At 39.6% G+C, this 18,111-nt stretch overlaps 1 protein-coding gene across 2 annotated transcripts in view; it reads right to left on the bottom strand.

Annotated features, from left to right (window-relative positions):
• The window catches only part of PTAR1 (protein prenyltransferase alpha subunit repeat containing 1), a 32,724-nt gene extending 16,936 nt beyond the window's left edge, over positions 1–15,788 (bottom strand). For both annotated transcript variants that reach the window (XM_050986818.1, XM_050986817.1), the window contains exons 1-4: positions 15,658–15,788; positions 11,807–11,976; positions 6,018–6,084; positions 1,010–1,114 (exon numbers count right to left, since the gene is read on the bottom strand). In XM_050986818.1, coding sequence (XP_050842775.1) covers positions 1,010–1,114; positions 6,018–6,084; positions 11,807–11,976; positions 15,658–15,743 — 428 coding nt within the window. In that variant the 5' untranslated portion in view covers positions 15,744–15,788. The remainder of the gene's footprint in view (positions 1–1,009; positions 1,115–6,017; positions 6,085–11,806; positions 11,977–15,657) is intronic.
• Between the last annotated feature and the right edge of the window lie 2,323 nt (positions 15,789–18,111).

The following is an 18,111-nucleotide window of genomic DNA, read 5'->3' as shown; positions in this document are numbered from 1 at the left end:
AAAATCGATGCTGCAGAAATTTATTGTTGTTGCTGTATCAATGAAACACCTTGGAATATTCCAGCCATTGATTACTAGGTTTGAGACTTTTAAGTTTATGCATGCACTGACAAACAAGAGTTTACCAACAACTTCCACTTCCAAAAATTCTCATATAGTCAGTAAGTTTTACATTCTTTATAAAGTATGAAGTCTCTAATGCAGTATCAACTTTACAGCTGTCCTAATGATCGACATGTTAAACACAAACATTGCAAACTGCTTCCTAATGTGATACATTTAAATCTCTTCTGGGCTATCTATAAAAGATTGACATAGCTTTTTATTTGGAGCAATGGATCTATCCTTCACTTGGCTCTGATACAGGCATTTTATGGTCAGTCAGGACTGAGACAGTTAGCTTTGTGAACTTGAGTAACTCTGGAGTTAAGTTTTCCAAATATGTGATCTCTTATTTTAATATCCAGTAGACATGACTGAATGATTTAGTTTAAGTTAGAAATTATAAAAATAAATCCAGCAAACCAAAAAAGACCAGAAGTGGAATGGAAAAAAACCCAGCTTTATTTACAAAGGTTGGCTTTAACAGAATCTTCATTTTCTGAAATGTAGACAAACAATACAGTAGTAAATCTGAGGGAAAGGAGAAACCTACAGTGCTCAAACAGTTACAACTGATGGAATCATAATTTTCAGATTGAGGATTTTAGGGCCTGCAAGCCATGATAAACCTCTAAGGAAATTTATTCCCCCTCCAAAGTTTACTTAAAAAGTATGCAGCAGAAAAGGTACATATGATTTCAATTCTAAGTGCAGAATATAGACAGGTAGCTTCAAAAGCCAAAGCACAGAATTCTGCAATGACTGGTTCAAAGATTCTGATATATTTCTAGCTGTCCTCCTGCATCTATAACTCTCCTCAACCCAATAACAGGAAATAAAAAAACAGGAAATAAAAAAACCCTAGTAAAATTGTTTCAGGAGTCAATAGAAGGCAAAGGAAACCAACCTATGAATCCATGTTTCTGGACTCTTTGGAAATTTGGTTAACGCCAGTTTTCCAAGATGCAAATCTTTAAGTGGATTTAAAGTGCCAGACAGTATTAATTCTTTCCTACAAAAGATAAAATAAATCTGTGTGAATAAAAGTAGTAACCTGAAAACAGAATACAAATCCCAATAACAAATTGCATGGCATTTCCTTTGAATCATAACAGACCTTCAACTGTCAAACTACAAGAGTTTAAAAACCCTTTAATGTATTAATCCATTCTACTACACATACATAGGTACTATACATATGTGCACAAAGAACTTAATCTGAATACATACAACCTATTAGTTCTCAAATCTACCTAGAAATTATTGAGTCAACTACCTGCAGGGTTACATATATGAACAAACATCCCTTCATGAAATTAAGCCCTTAGATCATGTGAACATCTGTAAATACTCTTACACATAGCCCTCCTCCTCCACACTTTTAGTTTTTAAATACTGTTCAAGATACAGTGTCAAGGTTCCCTAAATTTATAAGAAAAAGGAAAATATTCTCTGTGTAGAATGTTTTACGAACTTAACAAAAAGGATCCAATTGCTCTGTTTACTTACATGTAACTACAATGTAAAGCAATCTTTGGTTAAAAAAACCTGAAAATTTGCCCTGACAAAACTCAATGTTCATCCAACACAACTCTTACAAGAATACCTCCCACAGAAAGAGCAAAATAAAAATCTGTACTTGGCCTCCTCACCTTCTTTGCACAGAATTCCCTACCCCTTACTCTCTTCCTTCTAGCTTTATAACTCTTATTGCCTGTCCTAAGCATGTTTGCAGACATCACCCACCACTGGTTACTCCAAGGGCATTAGTCTTCACACCCTATTCTCCAACCTAGTAGATAGAGCTTTGAAGTAAAATACAGTAAATTCCAAAGTTACAATCTGCAGAAAGAAAACACACATTTCCCAGGACCTGCAGAAGTCACAACTAAAAACTGACAGTGCAAGAAGAAGAAGAAGCAATTTTGGCATGGGTTTGGGTTTTGCTTTTTCTAATAATTCCTGATTCACCATAATGATAGGCATGGCACTAGTAAGTGAGGAGCAGATGATCAACTCTCTGACCAAAAGACCTCAGTGGGAGGGGAGGAAATATATTCTGGAAAGATCTGCTTTCAAGTAAGAACACAAAACTCCTCTGCAGTCTGACGCAGAAAACATTATGTTGTCCTGAAGTTATGCGAGTCTCACAAACAAATTGACATATTTCCTTTCTGTGAGTACATATTTTCTGTCTGAGTTGGTAATTTTTAATAGGAAACTGACTGCATCTGGTACTTTGGCTTTGTGCTGCTGTAATTGAAACTTATAACCACAGTCAGAAGCTAATGGTTGCAACAGTGACAGTGAGCAAATATTTAAAATGGAAGCAGAGTGAGGAATGTATAAATCCTTATGGAAGTTTTGCTTCTGATAGATACTGGGGAACATGCTTTTATCTCAACCAAGCTCCAGCATGCTTTGGATTGGATGCTTTTAGATGGTTTCTAGCGGGCAGTTCAGATATACCAACCAGAAGTGGCAGACTGACCAGACCATTCTGCTCCAACACACTCACATTTGGAAAGCAGCAAAATAAACATTCAGTTGTTCCACCAGGAGCAGGTGGAACAACTGCCTCATTACTGCAATGCAAAGGTGACATTTTGGTTAAAATTACTTACCACACAGACCCAATGAAAATACAGCTTAGATCAGTCTGATACTTAAAACAAATGCGTGTACATATTTAACAAAGATTTAGATTACCAGGCCACCTGCCCTCCAAAACCTAAACTTTCAGTGAAGAAAGTGTTATTTCTATACTAAAACATTCACTCTAAGTAAACAGCCTCACACTTATACACGTTTAAAACTTCCTCTTTTGCAAAGTTGAGGAACAGAACAGACAAGATCCACCTTAACTGCTGTAGCAGAAAAGCTGTTTTTAGTTGTAATGATTTTCAAATGAGAGATTCTCCTATTCACCAAGGATGCAAGAACTAGTATGACTGAAGTACCATACACTCAAACATAAACCTCTTCTAAGCTATTTCAGCTAACATCCAGCTTGGGATATATAATTTCTAGCTTACTTTCTTGCCACGTGGATCATGGATAATGTTTCAGCCTTACAGATTATAGCTTCCATAAAAGATAATCTGGAATAATTTTTACTTGCCTTATGCTAACACCTTTGAAGTCATTCACATCTGAAAGCAAAATGTGACTTTTCAGATCATCTTGTTACCTAATGTCTGTTCATCAGTTGTACATCCCAGGAAGTATAACAGGAAGAACAAAGGCATTTATAAAAATTCCTTTACAATCACTTCCATAAAAATTTTGGTCATTTTAACTTGCAAGACTTTTCAACTTCTAAAAACACAAGCTGACTGAATTTAGAATTAACAACTGGAGATATCTCTTTTGCCATTCAGTATAACAGGGTTTTCTCTCTCAGTTCCTAGGAAGTGACACATTACTCTTTAGAAAGTCTTTCTCTGCCATATAATTACCTCTTGCTCAGGGTCCCAGGGTTTAGGTTATAGTCTCTGCTCTTCTGTAACTTTCCAGTCACTTCTAATTAATATAAATAAATAAATGAACAACAAACATATGTAGTAGGCACATTAGAGCTGTTCAGAATAGCTACAAAGTCACGGCAGACCATCTAGTCCTAGATGGCCTAGATAACAAGTCTAAAGTTCTGTGTTCTCCCGTGCTTCATTATTCAGATAGGCCTTCTGTGATTGTCAGCTGAGCTAAAATGCCCACTTGTCTTCCACAAAACCATTCAAGTCTTCTGACATGGCTCTGCCAAGTTCTGTGTCCTTTCCTAGGAAGGGATTTCCTTTTCTCTCTTCCTATATCTTCTGAGTCAACCACTATCTCGGAAGCTTTCAGTAGAATTCCACATATGAAAAAGAGATTATCCCAGGCTACAACAGAAAAGTCAATAAATTACAAGAAACACACTATGTGCAGGGCTGCTATTCAGTAATCAACTAGAACACTTTTTAATTTTTTAGGCTACTTAAGAGTCTATAATACTTTTTTTCCCCCTCAAAATAAAGCACTGATTCAGTGTATGGAGAATGAAAGATGAACCTGGCATGAAAAACATTGTTTGAGCAACAAGAAACCAATCATCCCACAACAGATCATCATGTTCTGCAAGCAGAGTGCAAGTCTCATACAAGTAATTCTCAGCTCAGACTACCTCAGGATATGGATTTATCACCAGCATCTGTACAGAACACAGTCAGCCCTCTACTCTGTGACTTACAAAGACACACATCTGGCTAGCCTGATCTGTAATTTCAAAGAGAAGCTGAAATTTATGTCAACATAACTAGAGTGCCTCCCCTTCAATACAGCAAACTCCTGGCAGAAGCCTAGAACAGTGAAGGGTCAGAGCCAGCAAAGCAGCTCCTTTGCTTGAGCGGGCTCGCTGGTAACCTCCACAGATACTGACTGGCTTGTGTAACAAGATCTCTCTGGATGCTAAACAGAGCTTCAAAGACAGACTGACTCCTAGATCACTAGTCAATAATTCGGGGAATAAGACCCACTTCTGTAGTAATTTGTATGTTTTGGTAAATCATAAACATCATAAAACAATCCTCATCCATATTCCTTAGCATTTTAAATTTCATTTACATCTTTGAGCTACTCTCCTCGTGCACATAAAAGCTAACTCTTTCAGCTGTCAGGCACAAAAAAGCCTGACTGATAAGGATGAATGCATGTGCAATAAAAAAAATCCCACAAAACATAAACCAAAAACCAATTAGAACTACCATAAAATGAGATTACTGTAGCAGCTCTAGTACTTACACAAGCTCCTAATTCCATTTTAACACTTCACAGCTACTCAAGTTATACATTTTCATGACTCTAAACCCTTTGCTATCACATTCATCCCCCTTTTTTAGACCTGAGAGATAGAAAGACACAGAACACCGCAGATTCCTTCAGAACCATATCAGCAGTGAAAGAAGAAAACAGAAAAAGCTGAATTTGTCATAACTAGGGCTGAAAACTAGATGCAGCCATCATCTTTCTAGGTCATTTTGTTAATGCACCACCTGCAAAAGTGCACTGTAACTACAGGAGGTCTGTTTTCCATTAATGCACTCCTAGAGACTACCAGAGTTTTGTCAGCCCTCCAGCCCTCCTGAAATGATAGCTTTTATAGACTGTCTCCAGTCTTACCTTGGCAGCAGAAAGAGAATATTCCTCCAACTCTGAAATTTACAAACAGCTCTAAGATAACAAAATTGTAAGGAATTGTTGATTCTGCACCTCCTGAAGAGCAAGAGGTAAATTCCTGCTCCTCCTCCATTATGACTCCCGGACAAGTTCTGAAGGTTGACCAGTGATGACACTATGCTAAACTCAACAAGAAAGTAGAGGGGAGGGGGGAAATGTGTTTGAAATAAAGGGTAGACACCTTCTCCCCCTCTCTTGCAGTGTATCTACTGAGCTTTGATAGCCTACACTGGCAGTGGCAGCAAACTGAGCTGGAATCTCAAAAGAACTCAGAGAGGTAAAAGCAGTGAGCACAGTGAATACACACAGCAGGCACCAGCTGAGCACTGCACTCATTAACTGCAGGAGGAAATAGGAATGGTAGCTCAGTCCTATACACCCTGAAAATGTGGTGTAAACACGCCTTCATATGCAGCACTGTAATCATCAGCCTTCAATTAAAAAAACCAACCAACAAAAAAAAAAAAAAAAAAAAAAAAAAAAAAAAAAAAAAAAAAAAAAAAAAAAAAACAACCAACCCAACAAAAAGCAAAAGAGGGCAGTCTCAAACTATCTGCAACATATAGGAAAGAAGAGATTTTTAACATTCCTTCAGCACTTTAATTGACAAGTTCTTGCTGAGTCACTAACAACCACATGAAACAAAGCTTTCAGCTGACTCATGTAAGGCCCTTTGATGGCATTTTCTGAGTGCAACATACCTCACATTCCAAGCAGTGGTGAAGTCGGGGTTCAGCAGTAGCAGGGTACACGTGATGTCTATTAGCTCTAAAATGATGGAACAGGAGACATTAAGATTAGTAATGATTTGCCCACAGAACTGATCTCTCTGCAGTCCCTTACTCCCTCCCATTTGTCAAGTTCTTTCTGCTACGGGCTGCAGTACCTCTGTAAAATACTGCTCTTATTCCAGAAATGAGAGAACATTAATTAACAGTTAATTTAAGAGGGAGCAAGATCTGCCACATCCTCCCTTTTCATTATTTAAAATAATGAATTGAGTATGCCCTGAGCAAGGAAAAATCATAACATAAAATCCTTGAGTATTTAGTGATTTTAACCACATACACTATATACGAGAATCAGAGAATTCTTCAAAGAAAATCCAAAGTTTTTTTAAATACCACAGAAAAGTAAAAATATACCCTTCTATTTTAGAACAAGTCTGAGCTGCAGATGGCTGCCATATATCATCCTGTTACAAAAAATACATACACTATAAAAAAACCTGTAGCTACAAAATTAAACACCACAGCTATGAATGAGGATTACAAAAGTACTCCCTATTAAACTGTACAGAAAACACTTTAAATACATTGCAAAGTGCCTCAGACTGAAGTTTTAAGACTAATTCAATTTAAAAAAAAAACAAAGCAAAAACCAAAACATTTTCTTGCATCCCTGCATTTAAGCACTGTATACTGTAGATTTATGTATTACACTTATTTTTAACTATGTCATAAAAACTGAATGTGACTATACAATCTTCTACTGTAAATTAAATTTGGCTACATTCTCTCCTAACCACCCTGAATTTTCAGGTGATTTCAAGCAAATAAGAGGTACTTCATTCATTGAAGGAAAAAGAAAAGGATGGTATCTCATGGAAACAGATCTCTGGTTAGTGCATTCAGTATGACTGCAAAATGAACTACCATGAAACTCCACAGTAACAATACATAAATTAATTCAAAATGCAAAGGACTTGGCTTCAGGTATCTTTGAAACAAGAGTCAATACTTAAGTAGGTCTAAAAGTGAAATACCTTCATATATTACCATGTGTCTGATTGATCATTTATGCCCAACAAAGAAATTCTGTGCTTTCCATTACGTTCTTCCTTATGAGGAACATGCTAAGCACCATATAATGCAAGGGGTGATGGGGTGGGTGTGGTGGGGAATTCTTTGGTGTACTGTTAACTTTGCACTAAGCTGTAATGTTTTGAGAAGTGTCTCAAGGAACAAACTTAACTTTCTATTTTCACAAGTTAAACCTCTCTTTCCTGCCAAGGAATAAATACTTTTCACATGCACAAAGCTTCTTCCTAATTTGCTGCCTGAATGTACAAATATTATTCCTTGGTTTACCCAATTCCTGAACCAGGAAAGTATTTCAACACCCATTTAATTTTATGCAGCTGACTATCCCAATTCAAATAACCAGGATTACTCATATACACAAAATCAAACATACATAAAATTAAACATCTGCTAAGTGTTTTGTGGTTACTGTTTCAATTTTACATTCAGAAAACAGTTTCGAACATTTATGAAAACATAATTTTTATAAGGAGGTATAGTTAAAATTGTGAGCTATGACTGTTTCATGTACATTTTCCATTTTACCTGCAACAACGGTTTTAGTAATTATTAGGTACTACCACTGCACATGTTATATGAACATCATGCAATAGTTTATTATGGCCTATTTCAGTTTTTTGAGTACTTTAGAGAAAAGCCTTTCAAACTCTACTTAGAATGACAGAGTTTGTTCAGTCATGATTTCCAGTTAACATGACCATTCTGGTAATCTCAAAGGTCTGTAACAGCACCCAATCAAGTCCAACTTAAACAGAACTTGTTTGCATTTTGTCCATTTTCCCATCACAGAGGTTCACTTCATCCTGAACATTATCAAAGGAAAGATGCAGATAAAAGGAAAATCTCCAAGTAGAACCCAGTTCTTTCATGTCAATATTCTTTGATGTAAGTAACAGATGAAGATTCATGGAGTGTGGATTCTGAGCCAGAGATGTGAAATGACACAATTAAGTAACATCTAAGCCCCTTTTCAATAGAAAAATGGCCCAATTTATTAACCTCTGAGCCACTTTTTATTAAGAAGTCTTATGACAGATCTAGCACACAATGATAGTATTTGCCAACTATTCCCCCGTGTCAGTAACATAACCCAACATCTTTTATTTACAATTTAAAATTACTTTCTACTAGATAAGTTTCAGGCACACTGAACACGTCCTTTTGCATATTAAAGTCTCCCTAACTGCAAAAGGACAAATAAAACAATGTAGTTTCAGCACACCTTTAAATATGGCTGTATCCAGTTTTTTAGATATTCTGTGAGTAATTTGTAACAATTTCAGAAAATCATCTTGACATAACAGTATGCATGCATAAATTTTAAAAATATTAGATAAAGTATAAAAACATTTTGTAAAATTTAGATTTCTAAACTCAAATAATAGCATGGGGAGCAGTCACGGATTAAAAGTATCCAAAAGAAACTATAACTAATCATCTGTGTCACTACCAATAAATGATTATAAAGCACCTCCTTCTTCCAGGATCCTGTCAGAAAAAATACCAGACACCACATCTGAAAGCAGACACTTGAATCAGCACGCTGTTGTTCTCCTCTGTTCTATTTTAAATGGCTTACAGTGACTCAAAACAGAAGAGGTGGGTAGAGACTAGATCTGCAATCACCACTTATAACAAGCTTCAACAGAATATACAATTGAATCCCGAAGAAGTAATACACAAATCTATTTTTTTACTAGATGCAAAAGAAAACAACTACCCTGACAAATTCCAAACATGCACTTTCAGGTACAAAAGCAATCTGGTGCAAAATCTTTGAGAATACTTAAAGGAAAACGGTAACTCTTGACAGAATATACATACTTATGACACCTCAGAGTCTCTAAGCCCACCTGGGAAAGACTTCTGCCTTAATTCTCTCCACCACTGCTGTTCAGTTTCTCAATCTTTTATCAAATGTGAAACTCAATTATGGTAAAACATACTAAACTCCCTTACAAACATGGTTTTAACATGAAGGACCTGACTGTGTTTTACAGTGGTTACAGAAAACCTCAGTAGACATGAAAATGCTGTAGACACATCTTCACACACCTGTGAACTGTGCATTTTGTAAATGAAGAGACAAAACAGAATTGAGTTTCATTTTTGAAAGAAAGCCAAGCAGGCACTAGTTTACAACGCATGCTACTGCAGGATTCACTGATAGAGTTTTCTGAGCTGCATTTTGACAGGAAGAGCTGGGCATGAAGGCTGTTCCCTTCGGCTGTGAGGGAAGCAGAGGCCTGCAAACACCATTCCTGTGGCATCGTCAGGTGTGACAGCATCACAACAAAAGCACCTGCACTGGTGGGACTGGAGCAGGGTACCAGCACACAGGTAATGGCCACCAGCTGGTTTCAGACACGCAAAAACGTGACACAGATCTCAATGCTTGTAGTTTGGCTAGAAGCAAGATGTTTTTCTCTGTGTGGAAATTTCAATGTTTAGACATTACTATAACACTTGAGACCAAAATGAAGTCTTCCTGCTGAAGATCTGCAGCATAATAACAATATACATCACCAACTCCTACCTCAGACCTCCAAAAGCACTGCAATGAGAACCACTGGTGTTGCTAAGATTGCCCTGTGCTCATAGGTTCAACTCTTTAAATGCTAAAGTTTGTATTTAGTAATGTGTCAGTCAACATTAATTACATTCCCTGAATTAAAGCTCTGTTTATTGAACTTTGTAATCATCTGCATTACAAATTTCAAATTTGGAATGTCACAGTCACCAGTTTCTATGAGAACTGAATACATCAGCAGCTGCTTGGTGGCAGTGATCAAAACCATCCTGGTCTTAATAGGTCCAACCACAAACCACAAAGACCAAGAAGAAATGGAAGTTACTTGTGTTAGCAATACACATCCCCTAGGAAGAGTATTTTCAAGATGTCTGTAATGAGAAAAAACATTCAAGAAAATAAATTATGTAAATATTAAAAAATAAAGGGCAATCTAAAATTTATTACGTCCACATAATGACATGTCATCAACCTCTAGGAGGAATGTGGGACACACCATGACACAAACACACACAAATGACCTGTTAGACAAAAATAAAATGCAGTTAATGGGTCAGTCATACCCAGCAAAACATGGAAACACTTCACCTTCTTTAAGCTACTCTTCTGAAGGGTAATTGATTGTAAGGACCAAGCCAGTGCGCTGTTACTCTAACATCAAACGAGGTGCACAGCTAGCACTGGAAGACTCTGTGCTGGGGGAAAATGGGTTCCTTTTTGTCATGATCCACCTTGCCTGCCATTTCATGCCACTCTTTCCAAAATGCTTGCACTATACATCCATATATTTGTAATAAGAAATCAAAGTGTGTTTAGCAAATCTAGACCCCACCATCAGGCAAACAAGAGCAGGCAATACTCTCTGCCTTAGGAATGCTCCCACTCCAAGATCCACTAAAGACCTTGATTTTTCTCTGTATCATCACCAAAGGCAAAAGAAGCTTAAGTGCTAATGATTTCTGGTACCTCTGCATCTGAAACACACTGCACTCATTTCTTACAGTAGATACACACATTACCACATTTTCCTTTTGACTCAGGAAAACAGGAGAAAATTCCTTCTGTATCAACTAACATCACTTCCTCCACCAACTCACTGAAGTTGTCTGTCTCTAACCTTTCCAGTTTGGGCAAGAGAGAAAGAAATTTTATTTTCAAATTAAAATAAACTCATTTAATTTAAGATGTTCAATCCAAATCCTGCTCTCCTGAGTAACCACCATTTTTTCCACAACAGGTTAAACTGGCGTTAGGAAGGGTAAATGACCCAGACAAAGGCATTGAGTGCACCCTCAGTCAGTTTGGGGATTACAGCACTGTGGGTAGGAGTGATCTACTGGAGGGCAGGAAGGCTCTGCAGGGGAATCTGGACAAGCTGGATTGATGAGCCAAGGCCACTTGTATGAGGTTCTGACTGGTCCTGCCCCTGGGTCACAACAACACCATGCAATACCCAGGCTTGCGGGAAAGATGCTTGGCAGAAAAGGATCCAGGGGTGCCAGCCAGAACCAGCTGAACGTGAGCCAGCAATGTACCCAGGTGGTCAAGAAGGCCAGGGGAATCCTGGCTTGGGTCACAATGGTGTGGCCAGCAGGATCACACCAGTGACCATCTCCATGTGTACTCACTGAGACATCAAGGTGCTGCAGCGAGCCCAGAGAAGGGCAACTGGGGCACAACTCTTTTAAAGAGGAGCTGAGGGAGCTGGAGGCGTTTAGCCTGGAGAAAATGGGGCTTGGGAGAACCTTACTAAAACCAAAAACTACATAAAAGGAGACTGTAGCCAGATGAGTGTCAGTCTCTCTTCACAGGTAACAAACAACAGGATGAGAGAAAATGGTCTCAGGCTGCACCAGGAGAGGGCTAGGCTGGATAAGAGGGAAAATTTCTGCACTAAAAGTGCTGTCAAAATTGAAACAGGCTGTCCAAGAAGTGGTAGAGTCACCATCCCTAGAGGTATTTTGGAAGACATGTAAACACAGCACTGAGGATCATGGTTTAGTGGTAGACTTGGCAGTGTCAGGTTTATGACTGGACTCGGATCTTAAAGCTCTTTTCCAAACTATATGATTTTACTATAAATAAAAAATGTGCACTAAAGATCACATAACATACACTTCTCCAACTCAGAACTTACCATCCTTGTTCAGCCACTGTTTTCTCTGTCTGTAGAGGAGAAGTTTATTGTGGACATATGGCAAAAGAAACTTCACACACCAGCTCTCCACACCAAGCTTGTTTTCTACCAGGACAATAGGGCTCCGGTTATACCTGGCTTCAGGGCAGGGTATTAATCCAATTTCATCTCTTAAAAAACAGAGAGAAATATATGTAAGCTTATTTCCAGTAGGTGACAATTATTTTTCTCAATACAGAAATGCAATGGTTGGCAATGCTTCCCAACCAAACATTCCATCATCTTTTTCCCTCGTCTTTGCTGAAATCTGTAATCTGAATACTTTTATTTGATTTTCACAAAGATCCTAAATGATGAAAGCCTCATTTTTTCTGTTTTTAGACTATCATCCAAGCAGTTTAACTCCCCTGAATCAAGACAAGCATCCCTGGTTTTGTAATAAATATGTGACAGAGCTATAACTGCTGCTTCAGCAAGAGAAACAGAACATGCTAACTAGTACAGGCACCTGGCTGACCAAAAGTTACCCAGGTGTGCCCTGCAGCAGCATGACCAGGTGCTCTGACACTAAGGATCACACAGAAGAATAAGCTCACTTCCATATGTCCCATTTGTCACTGTCCTGTGCAAGGCAACATGATCAACAGGGGGACGACTTGAGACACAGACACCAGGCTGATTAGATGACAACTTTGTATGAGAAATGTAAGGCTTTGAAACAGTGACAAACACGAGCATTTGTACCAGCAAACAAAGCCAAAGAGACTCAGCTCTTCAGTTTCAACGGGCTGTACCATATTTTATTTTAATTTTTGTCAGGTTTTTCTAGCATGCTGAATAGTAGCTTTGGCAGCGTCTTAGAAATAAACACAGCTCATCAAGGGTTCATACTTTTTTAGACATAAAGCAACATTATTTTATTTCAATTATGCACCAATTCTCCACCAAATCCCATTCAATAGAGAAAATTGTTGCTAAAGAGGGAAATCCTCAGATTTCACACAGGATAAAAAAGATTTCTCGTGATTTGAGAAAACAAATTCTCCATCTTAAGTCTTCTTAATACAAGATTTACAGATACATGGCCAGTGTCAGCTCCTAAACCTCAACTCAATTATCTTAAATAAAATTTATTACTGCGTACTCTGAGCATGCTGATTTAGTTCTGTAAATATAGTTCTGTGTCCTCACTGGACTATTACTGAGGTAATCAAAAGTGACACAGTGTCCTTGTTTAAGAATGTATTTGCCTATTCAGAAAACAGATTTGATCTTCCATACATCACAACATATATCACAAGCTGCAAAAAACACAGGCAAGGTGAACTCGAGGTAAAACACTTGCAAATCACGTGGCCCTGTCTCCAAACACACATTTGGGTCTCTTTTGCTTTTCCAGTCAGCTGAGAAGAGAGAGAAGAAAAAAGCATTCTCCTACCCCACTAAAAGCAAAAAATGGGTATCAAACCAAGGTCCTTATCTGTGCTGCTCTATTTAACACAAGCTAAGCTCTTCAAGAAGCAAGATTAAACCTAAAATGACATTCCAATCTGCTTCTTTCAACAGAGTATCTTAGTAGCCTGAAGTTTGTACCTATCTCTGGGTCTTTCTTGTACGAATGCTAAACCCAGTCCTTGGCTAAACATTGCCTGGCCTTGCATACAGGGACATTAAAGTCTCCAAAAGTAACGGAGATGCAGTCAGGCACTGCTTGGCTAATTAACTCTGTGAATTACCATAAGAACTTTCCAGCTCTAACTCACAAACAGTATACCAAAGGTAAACAGCAAGGAGAGGAAAAAAACCCCACAAAACAAACATCCACACCTTTACTTATTACCAAATGCAAGAGGTCTGACTTGGGTGAGCTAAGTTTCACAATTCTACTTTGAACATGCCAAAATGACAGACAGGCACAGTTTGCACAAAGCTGACAAGTGGGTAGGTGTACAAGCAGCCATTGAAAAGAGTCAAGAAATGCTGGAAAAAAGGTGAGTGTGGCACAAAAGTATGGTAAGTGAACAGCAACATCATGCATTTAGCAGATTCCTTATTTTCAGTGAAGCTAGGCAGTTCCCATGTAAAATAATTCAAATCTGGATCTGTAACAGGTTGAATCCAGGATACCACCTGTCAGGAACTGCAGCTGGCCAGCAGCAGAAGACAAGATGCAGATACATGAAAAGACCCAGCCAGCACATCTAGAGCCTGGTGCTCCTGAGGCACAGAGGCAGCACAGCAAAGGGCCTATAGCCAACACTGGCCTGAAGAGTCCCATTTCAAGCAGTTTCAACCACTTCAGAAATCTATCAGACAAGACTGGCACTTTTTCTCCTTCGAGGGATAAAGTAGCAGCAGCTTGTGCTTTTTCACTTGAAGCATGTCACAGTGCATCAGTGTCAGCACACACAACGCTTGCAGCATACTTTCATCTCTGAGATTGCATTTATGAAAGGAAATTGCAACAGCAGCAGATTCCTAAAAAAAACATCTCCAAGTTTGCCACCAATAAAGCATTCTGGCAGAGGAGTGGGAACTATGAAAAAATCAGAACATTCATTCATAAATACTGGCCGTTTACAGCGCATTATGCTTCATATCCTAAAAATGAAGCTTCAAGGCAAAACGCAGCCTTTTTTTAAACAGCGTCCATATGCTGCATTTTAAAACCTGGCTGCCCACCCAAATTGCTTACTACATTTAGAGAAACATGAGGATATTCACTCTAATCTTCTCTTGTTAAGCAAAGGGATAAATTAGGTGACATAAAATTTTTCTATGCAATTGTTTAGCTTATCACTTTCTGGAGCAGATTAATAGGCCACTGCCTCAGAGACTGCAGAGTTTCCAGCTGACACAAATACACCTCACTTAAATTAGGAAGTTGTTATTCATTATGTGCTACCTTATTTGCTGTAACCAACATGGAGCTTGCATATAGGTTGAAAGATACTTCCCCAGTTTGTGTCTTAAAGGCTGGGGAAATACATTCTGGGAAAGAGAAGTAGGGGAGGCACTTAAAACAGGGTCTCAAGGCTGGTCAACAACACTGAAAAATAAAACAGACCATCTGCCCCCCAGACTGCTGGATAAATCTGATTCTCAGAAGATAAAAATTACTGTGGTTTGCGTTTTCATAGTCATTCTGTCTTCCTCAAAACAACACACAATGAGAAGCACTAGCACTTCTACCAACAGATAAGGGTTTGAAGCTGGCATTCACCACACTGTTCTGTTCGTCCAAAGGTACAATTCAGGAGGCTTCTATCCTAAGCTTTGCTCCCACCGGAGCCGGAGCTCAGTTCCAGGCAGACAGAGAGCCCGCTGCCTCCTGCGGGGCTCGGCAGGGCTGGCGATCCCCGGGCAGGCTCAGCCCATCCCGACTGCGCGACGAGTTTAACACTGCCAAACATCGAGTTCAGAGAGAGGTCGTTAGCAACTTTTAAAATATATCTATCACTTCCAGACCAAGAAGCCCTCGCAGGTTTCCATGACGCGGTGCGTTTTACCGGCGGGGTGCTTGAGCCGCCGGGCTACGGCCGCACCGGTCTGCACGGCTCAGGCTCCGGAGTGAGCCGGGAGAAGCCGCGGCGGCAGGAGAGCACCGAGGACAGGGGCACGGCGCCCTGCCCCACGGACGCACAGGTACCGCCCGGAGCCGGCCCTCGCGCTCGGAGGAGACCCGGCCAGCCTCCACGGCCGCTAACGGCGTGACCTTGGGCCCGGGCCCGGCCCCAGCCCCGGCCGGCCCCGCCGGGACCCGCGCCCCGCCCGCCGGCGGCCGCGGAGCGCGCACGGGCCGGAGCGCAGCCAGCGCGCCCTCCGCGCCGCCCGGCCGCGGCCGCACTCACATGTGTGGGTTCCGCTGGAAGGCGTTGCGGATGTCCTTCACGACCCGCTGCACCAGCACAGCCACCTCCTCCGGCGACTCGGCCATGTTCCCGCAGGCGGCGGCGGGAGCGCTTCCGGGGCAGCGCGGGCGCGGCGGGCGCGGGGCGGTGCCGGGGCGCGGCGGGCGGGGACGGGCGGTAACGGCGCCCGCTCGTTCAGACGCCCGTTTGTCGCTCCGTGCTGTGCATATGTCAGCAGTCGCGCTGAGCCGCGCAGCTTTAAAAGATAAGCTCTGTGTCTATAAGCTTCTCTTGACTCCCGGTAGACGTAGGAGCGCTGGTCTTCAAGGCGGAAGGCGAAGAGGCGATTCTAATTCTGGACCGCAACTGATGTATTTGCTTGTCTTTAGAAGTTAATATATTTACAAAGCATTAACTCTGCGTAGTTGATTTGTCTCCAGTTTGAAAGCTTGCAATGTCATCATCATCTGCTTCATGATTGCCTTCCCCCCCGCCCTCAACAAGAGGTCTGGTAGACCCTTCCATATAGTCTCCTTAAAAATAATAAAAAATAATAATAAAATGACCTATGGGACATTTTATGGGGCCTTTTTATTAGCCCATATATTAAGTGGAAGAATTTAGGCTAAATAAAGCTGGTTTCAGGAAACTGTGTTACATATCTGTGCTGTTCCAGGTTTTCACTCACTTTGTAGAATGTATAGACAATGTGTGGTATCTAAAATTGTTGAAGCAAACTGATGCATTCTGGATGTCAAATGAGCAAGAATACAAATATGAGGAAAGGTGTTGAAGCATTTGATGAATATTGGGAGATATTATTGGCTGAAAAATACAAACTGTTTTTTCGAAATAGGTTAGGTTTCTGGGTTCAGCATAACCCTGAATTTTTAATTTATGCCTTACTGGAAAGGACTAAGTTTTATGTAATGGACAGTATACCTTTTCTGACTCATTGCCTTCTCACTTTGTCTAGTTGTTTGTGTACAGGTTTGAATCACATTTGTGAAAAGCAGCAAATTGAAGTACAGTCTGGGAATACAGTGACTGAAATAGTTCTAGCAATGAGGTTGGTTTGGTTTGGGTCTTTCATTGTTGTAATTCTGTTAAGAGGTTTTGGTGAATTAGACCTAAATGAAACAACTTTCAGATGTTATTAATTGTGACAAAAATACTCTCTGAATTAAAAGTCTAATTTTTGTGTTTGTGATGGGTTGGGGTTTTGGTGGGTTTTTTTGGTTTTACTATGGGGTACAAGTGAAAATCAACCATAACAATGCAACGTTCTTAAAGCACTGAAAATTGATACAAAACTACTAATGTACTAAAAAGTTGCAAAAGTAGTTACTTAGAATTGTGCATTCAGCTGACAATATAGTGTCTATGACTTCATGCATAGCTTTTGAAGAGGACTGAATATTAATTTGCTATTCTTATTTAAATGTCATAATGAAATTTATTTAAATTGTACATCTTAGCAATTCTATACATTGTCAAAGCTTGTAACGTGGGCGTTGGTGTTAATATTGCACATGATACTTTATAGTGGCTTTTGGCAGTGATTATTGAATTGTCAGCCAAGAATGCTTACTTACTGTAATTTTGGGGAAATTGTAATAATTTATTTCAGAAAATACTCTTTCATTACATTTCACATAGGGCATAAACTGTGGAAAATACGCTGTAGTTTAATAGTCAGGAATTATCTCTCTGTTACACACAGAAAAGACATTTCCCTGAGTAATCCATTCCTATGTCATCTGGGGCAGTCTCAAAAGTATTGGAAATTATTTTCTTGAGGACTTCTCTCCTGGGTACAAAATAATATGTCTTTCTAACTATCTAAAGTGACATAGCAAACTCCTAGTGCATTAAAATTGCCTTAATAAATGCCTAAAAGGTTAAAATCTTGCAATTCAGATTTAATTCACCAGGTGTGAAATGTAGGTGTTAATTTGTTCGCACCCACCTTTGCAAAGCATTTAATAATCTTGCCTTGTTTCTGTGCCCCCCAACAATTTTAATTTGTTGGAGCTTTATGGACAAGTCCAACTGAGTTTAATGCAATTGATTTCAGTATTATATTTTTTGTGAAAACGTCTCACAGCTGGTACTAGTTGTCCCTCCTTTGTGGGGGTGGAAACAAGTGTATGGGGAAATGGGCATATCAGTCTTAGTGAATGCCCATGGCCTAATATTCTTCTAAGCAGATCACATTGCATGGCCAACACGAGTGAAAGTGCATCACCACAGTCCTTGCTTTTCTATTTATTACAAAGGTTGTTTGAAATTTTGACAACCATGGTACAAATGCAGGAGGTTGCAGCACATTTTTTCATATAATGAAAATCACGAGTCTTCAGATTTTTCAGTGATGGTTCCTTCACATCAGAGAATGTGCTGGGTGTGTGTATGGTTTTATACATGGTTGTGCACGTGTTTGCCTCTCGGGGT

The sequence above is a fragment of the Serinus canaria genome, chromosome Z (assembly GCF_022539315.1).
Source record: "Serinus canaria isolate serCan28SL12 chromosome Z, serCan2020, whole genome shotgun sequence".
NCBI lineage: Eukaryota > Metazoa > Chordata > Aves > Passeriformes > Fringillidae > Serinus > Serinus canaria.
The sequence above is the reverse complement of the archived record's forward strand: the minus strand, read 5'-3'. Positions and strand labels throughout refer to the sequence as shown.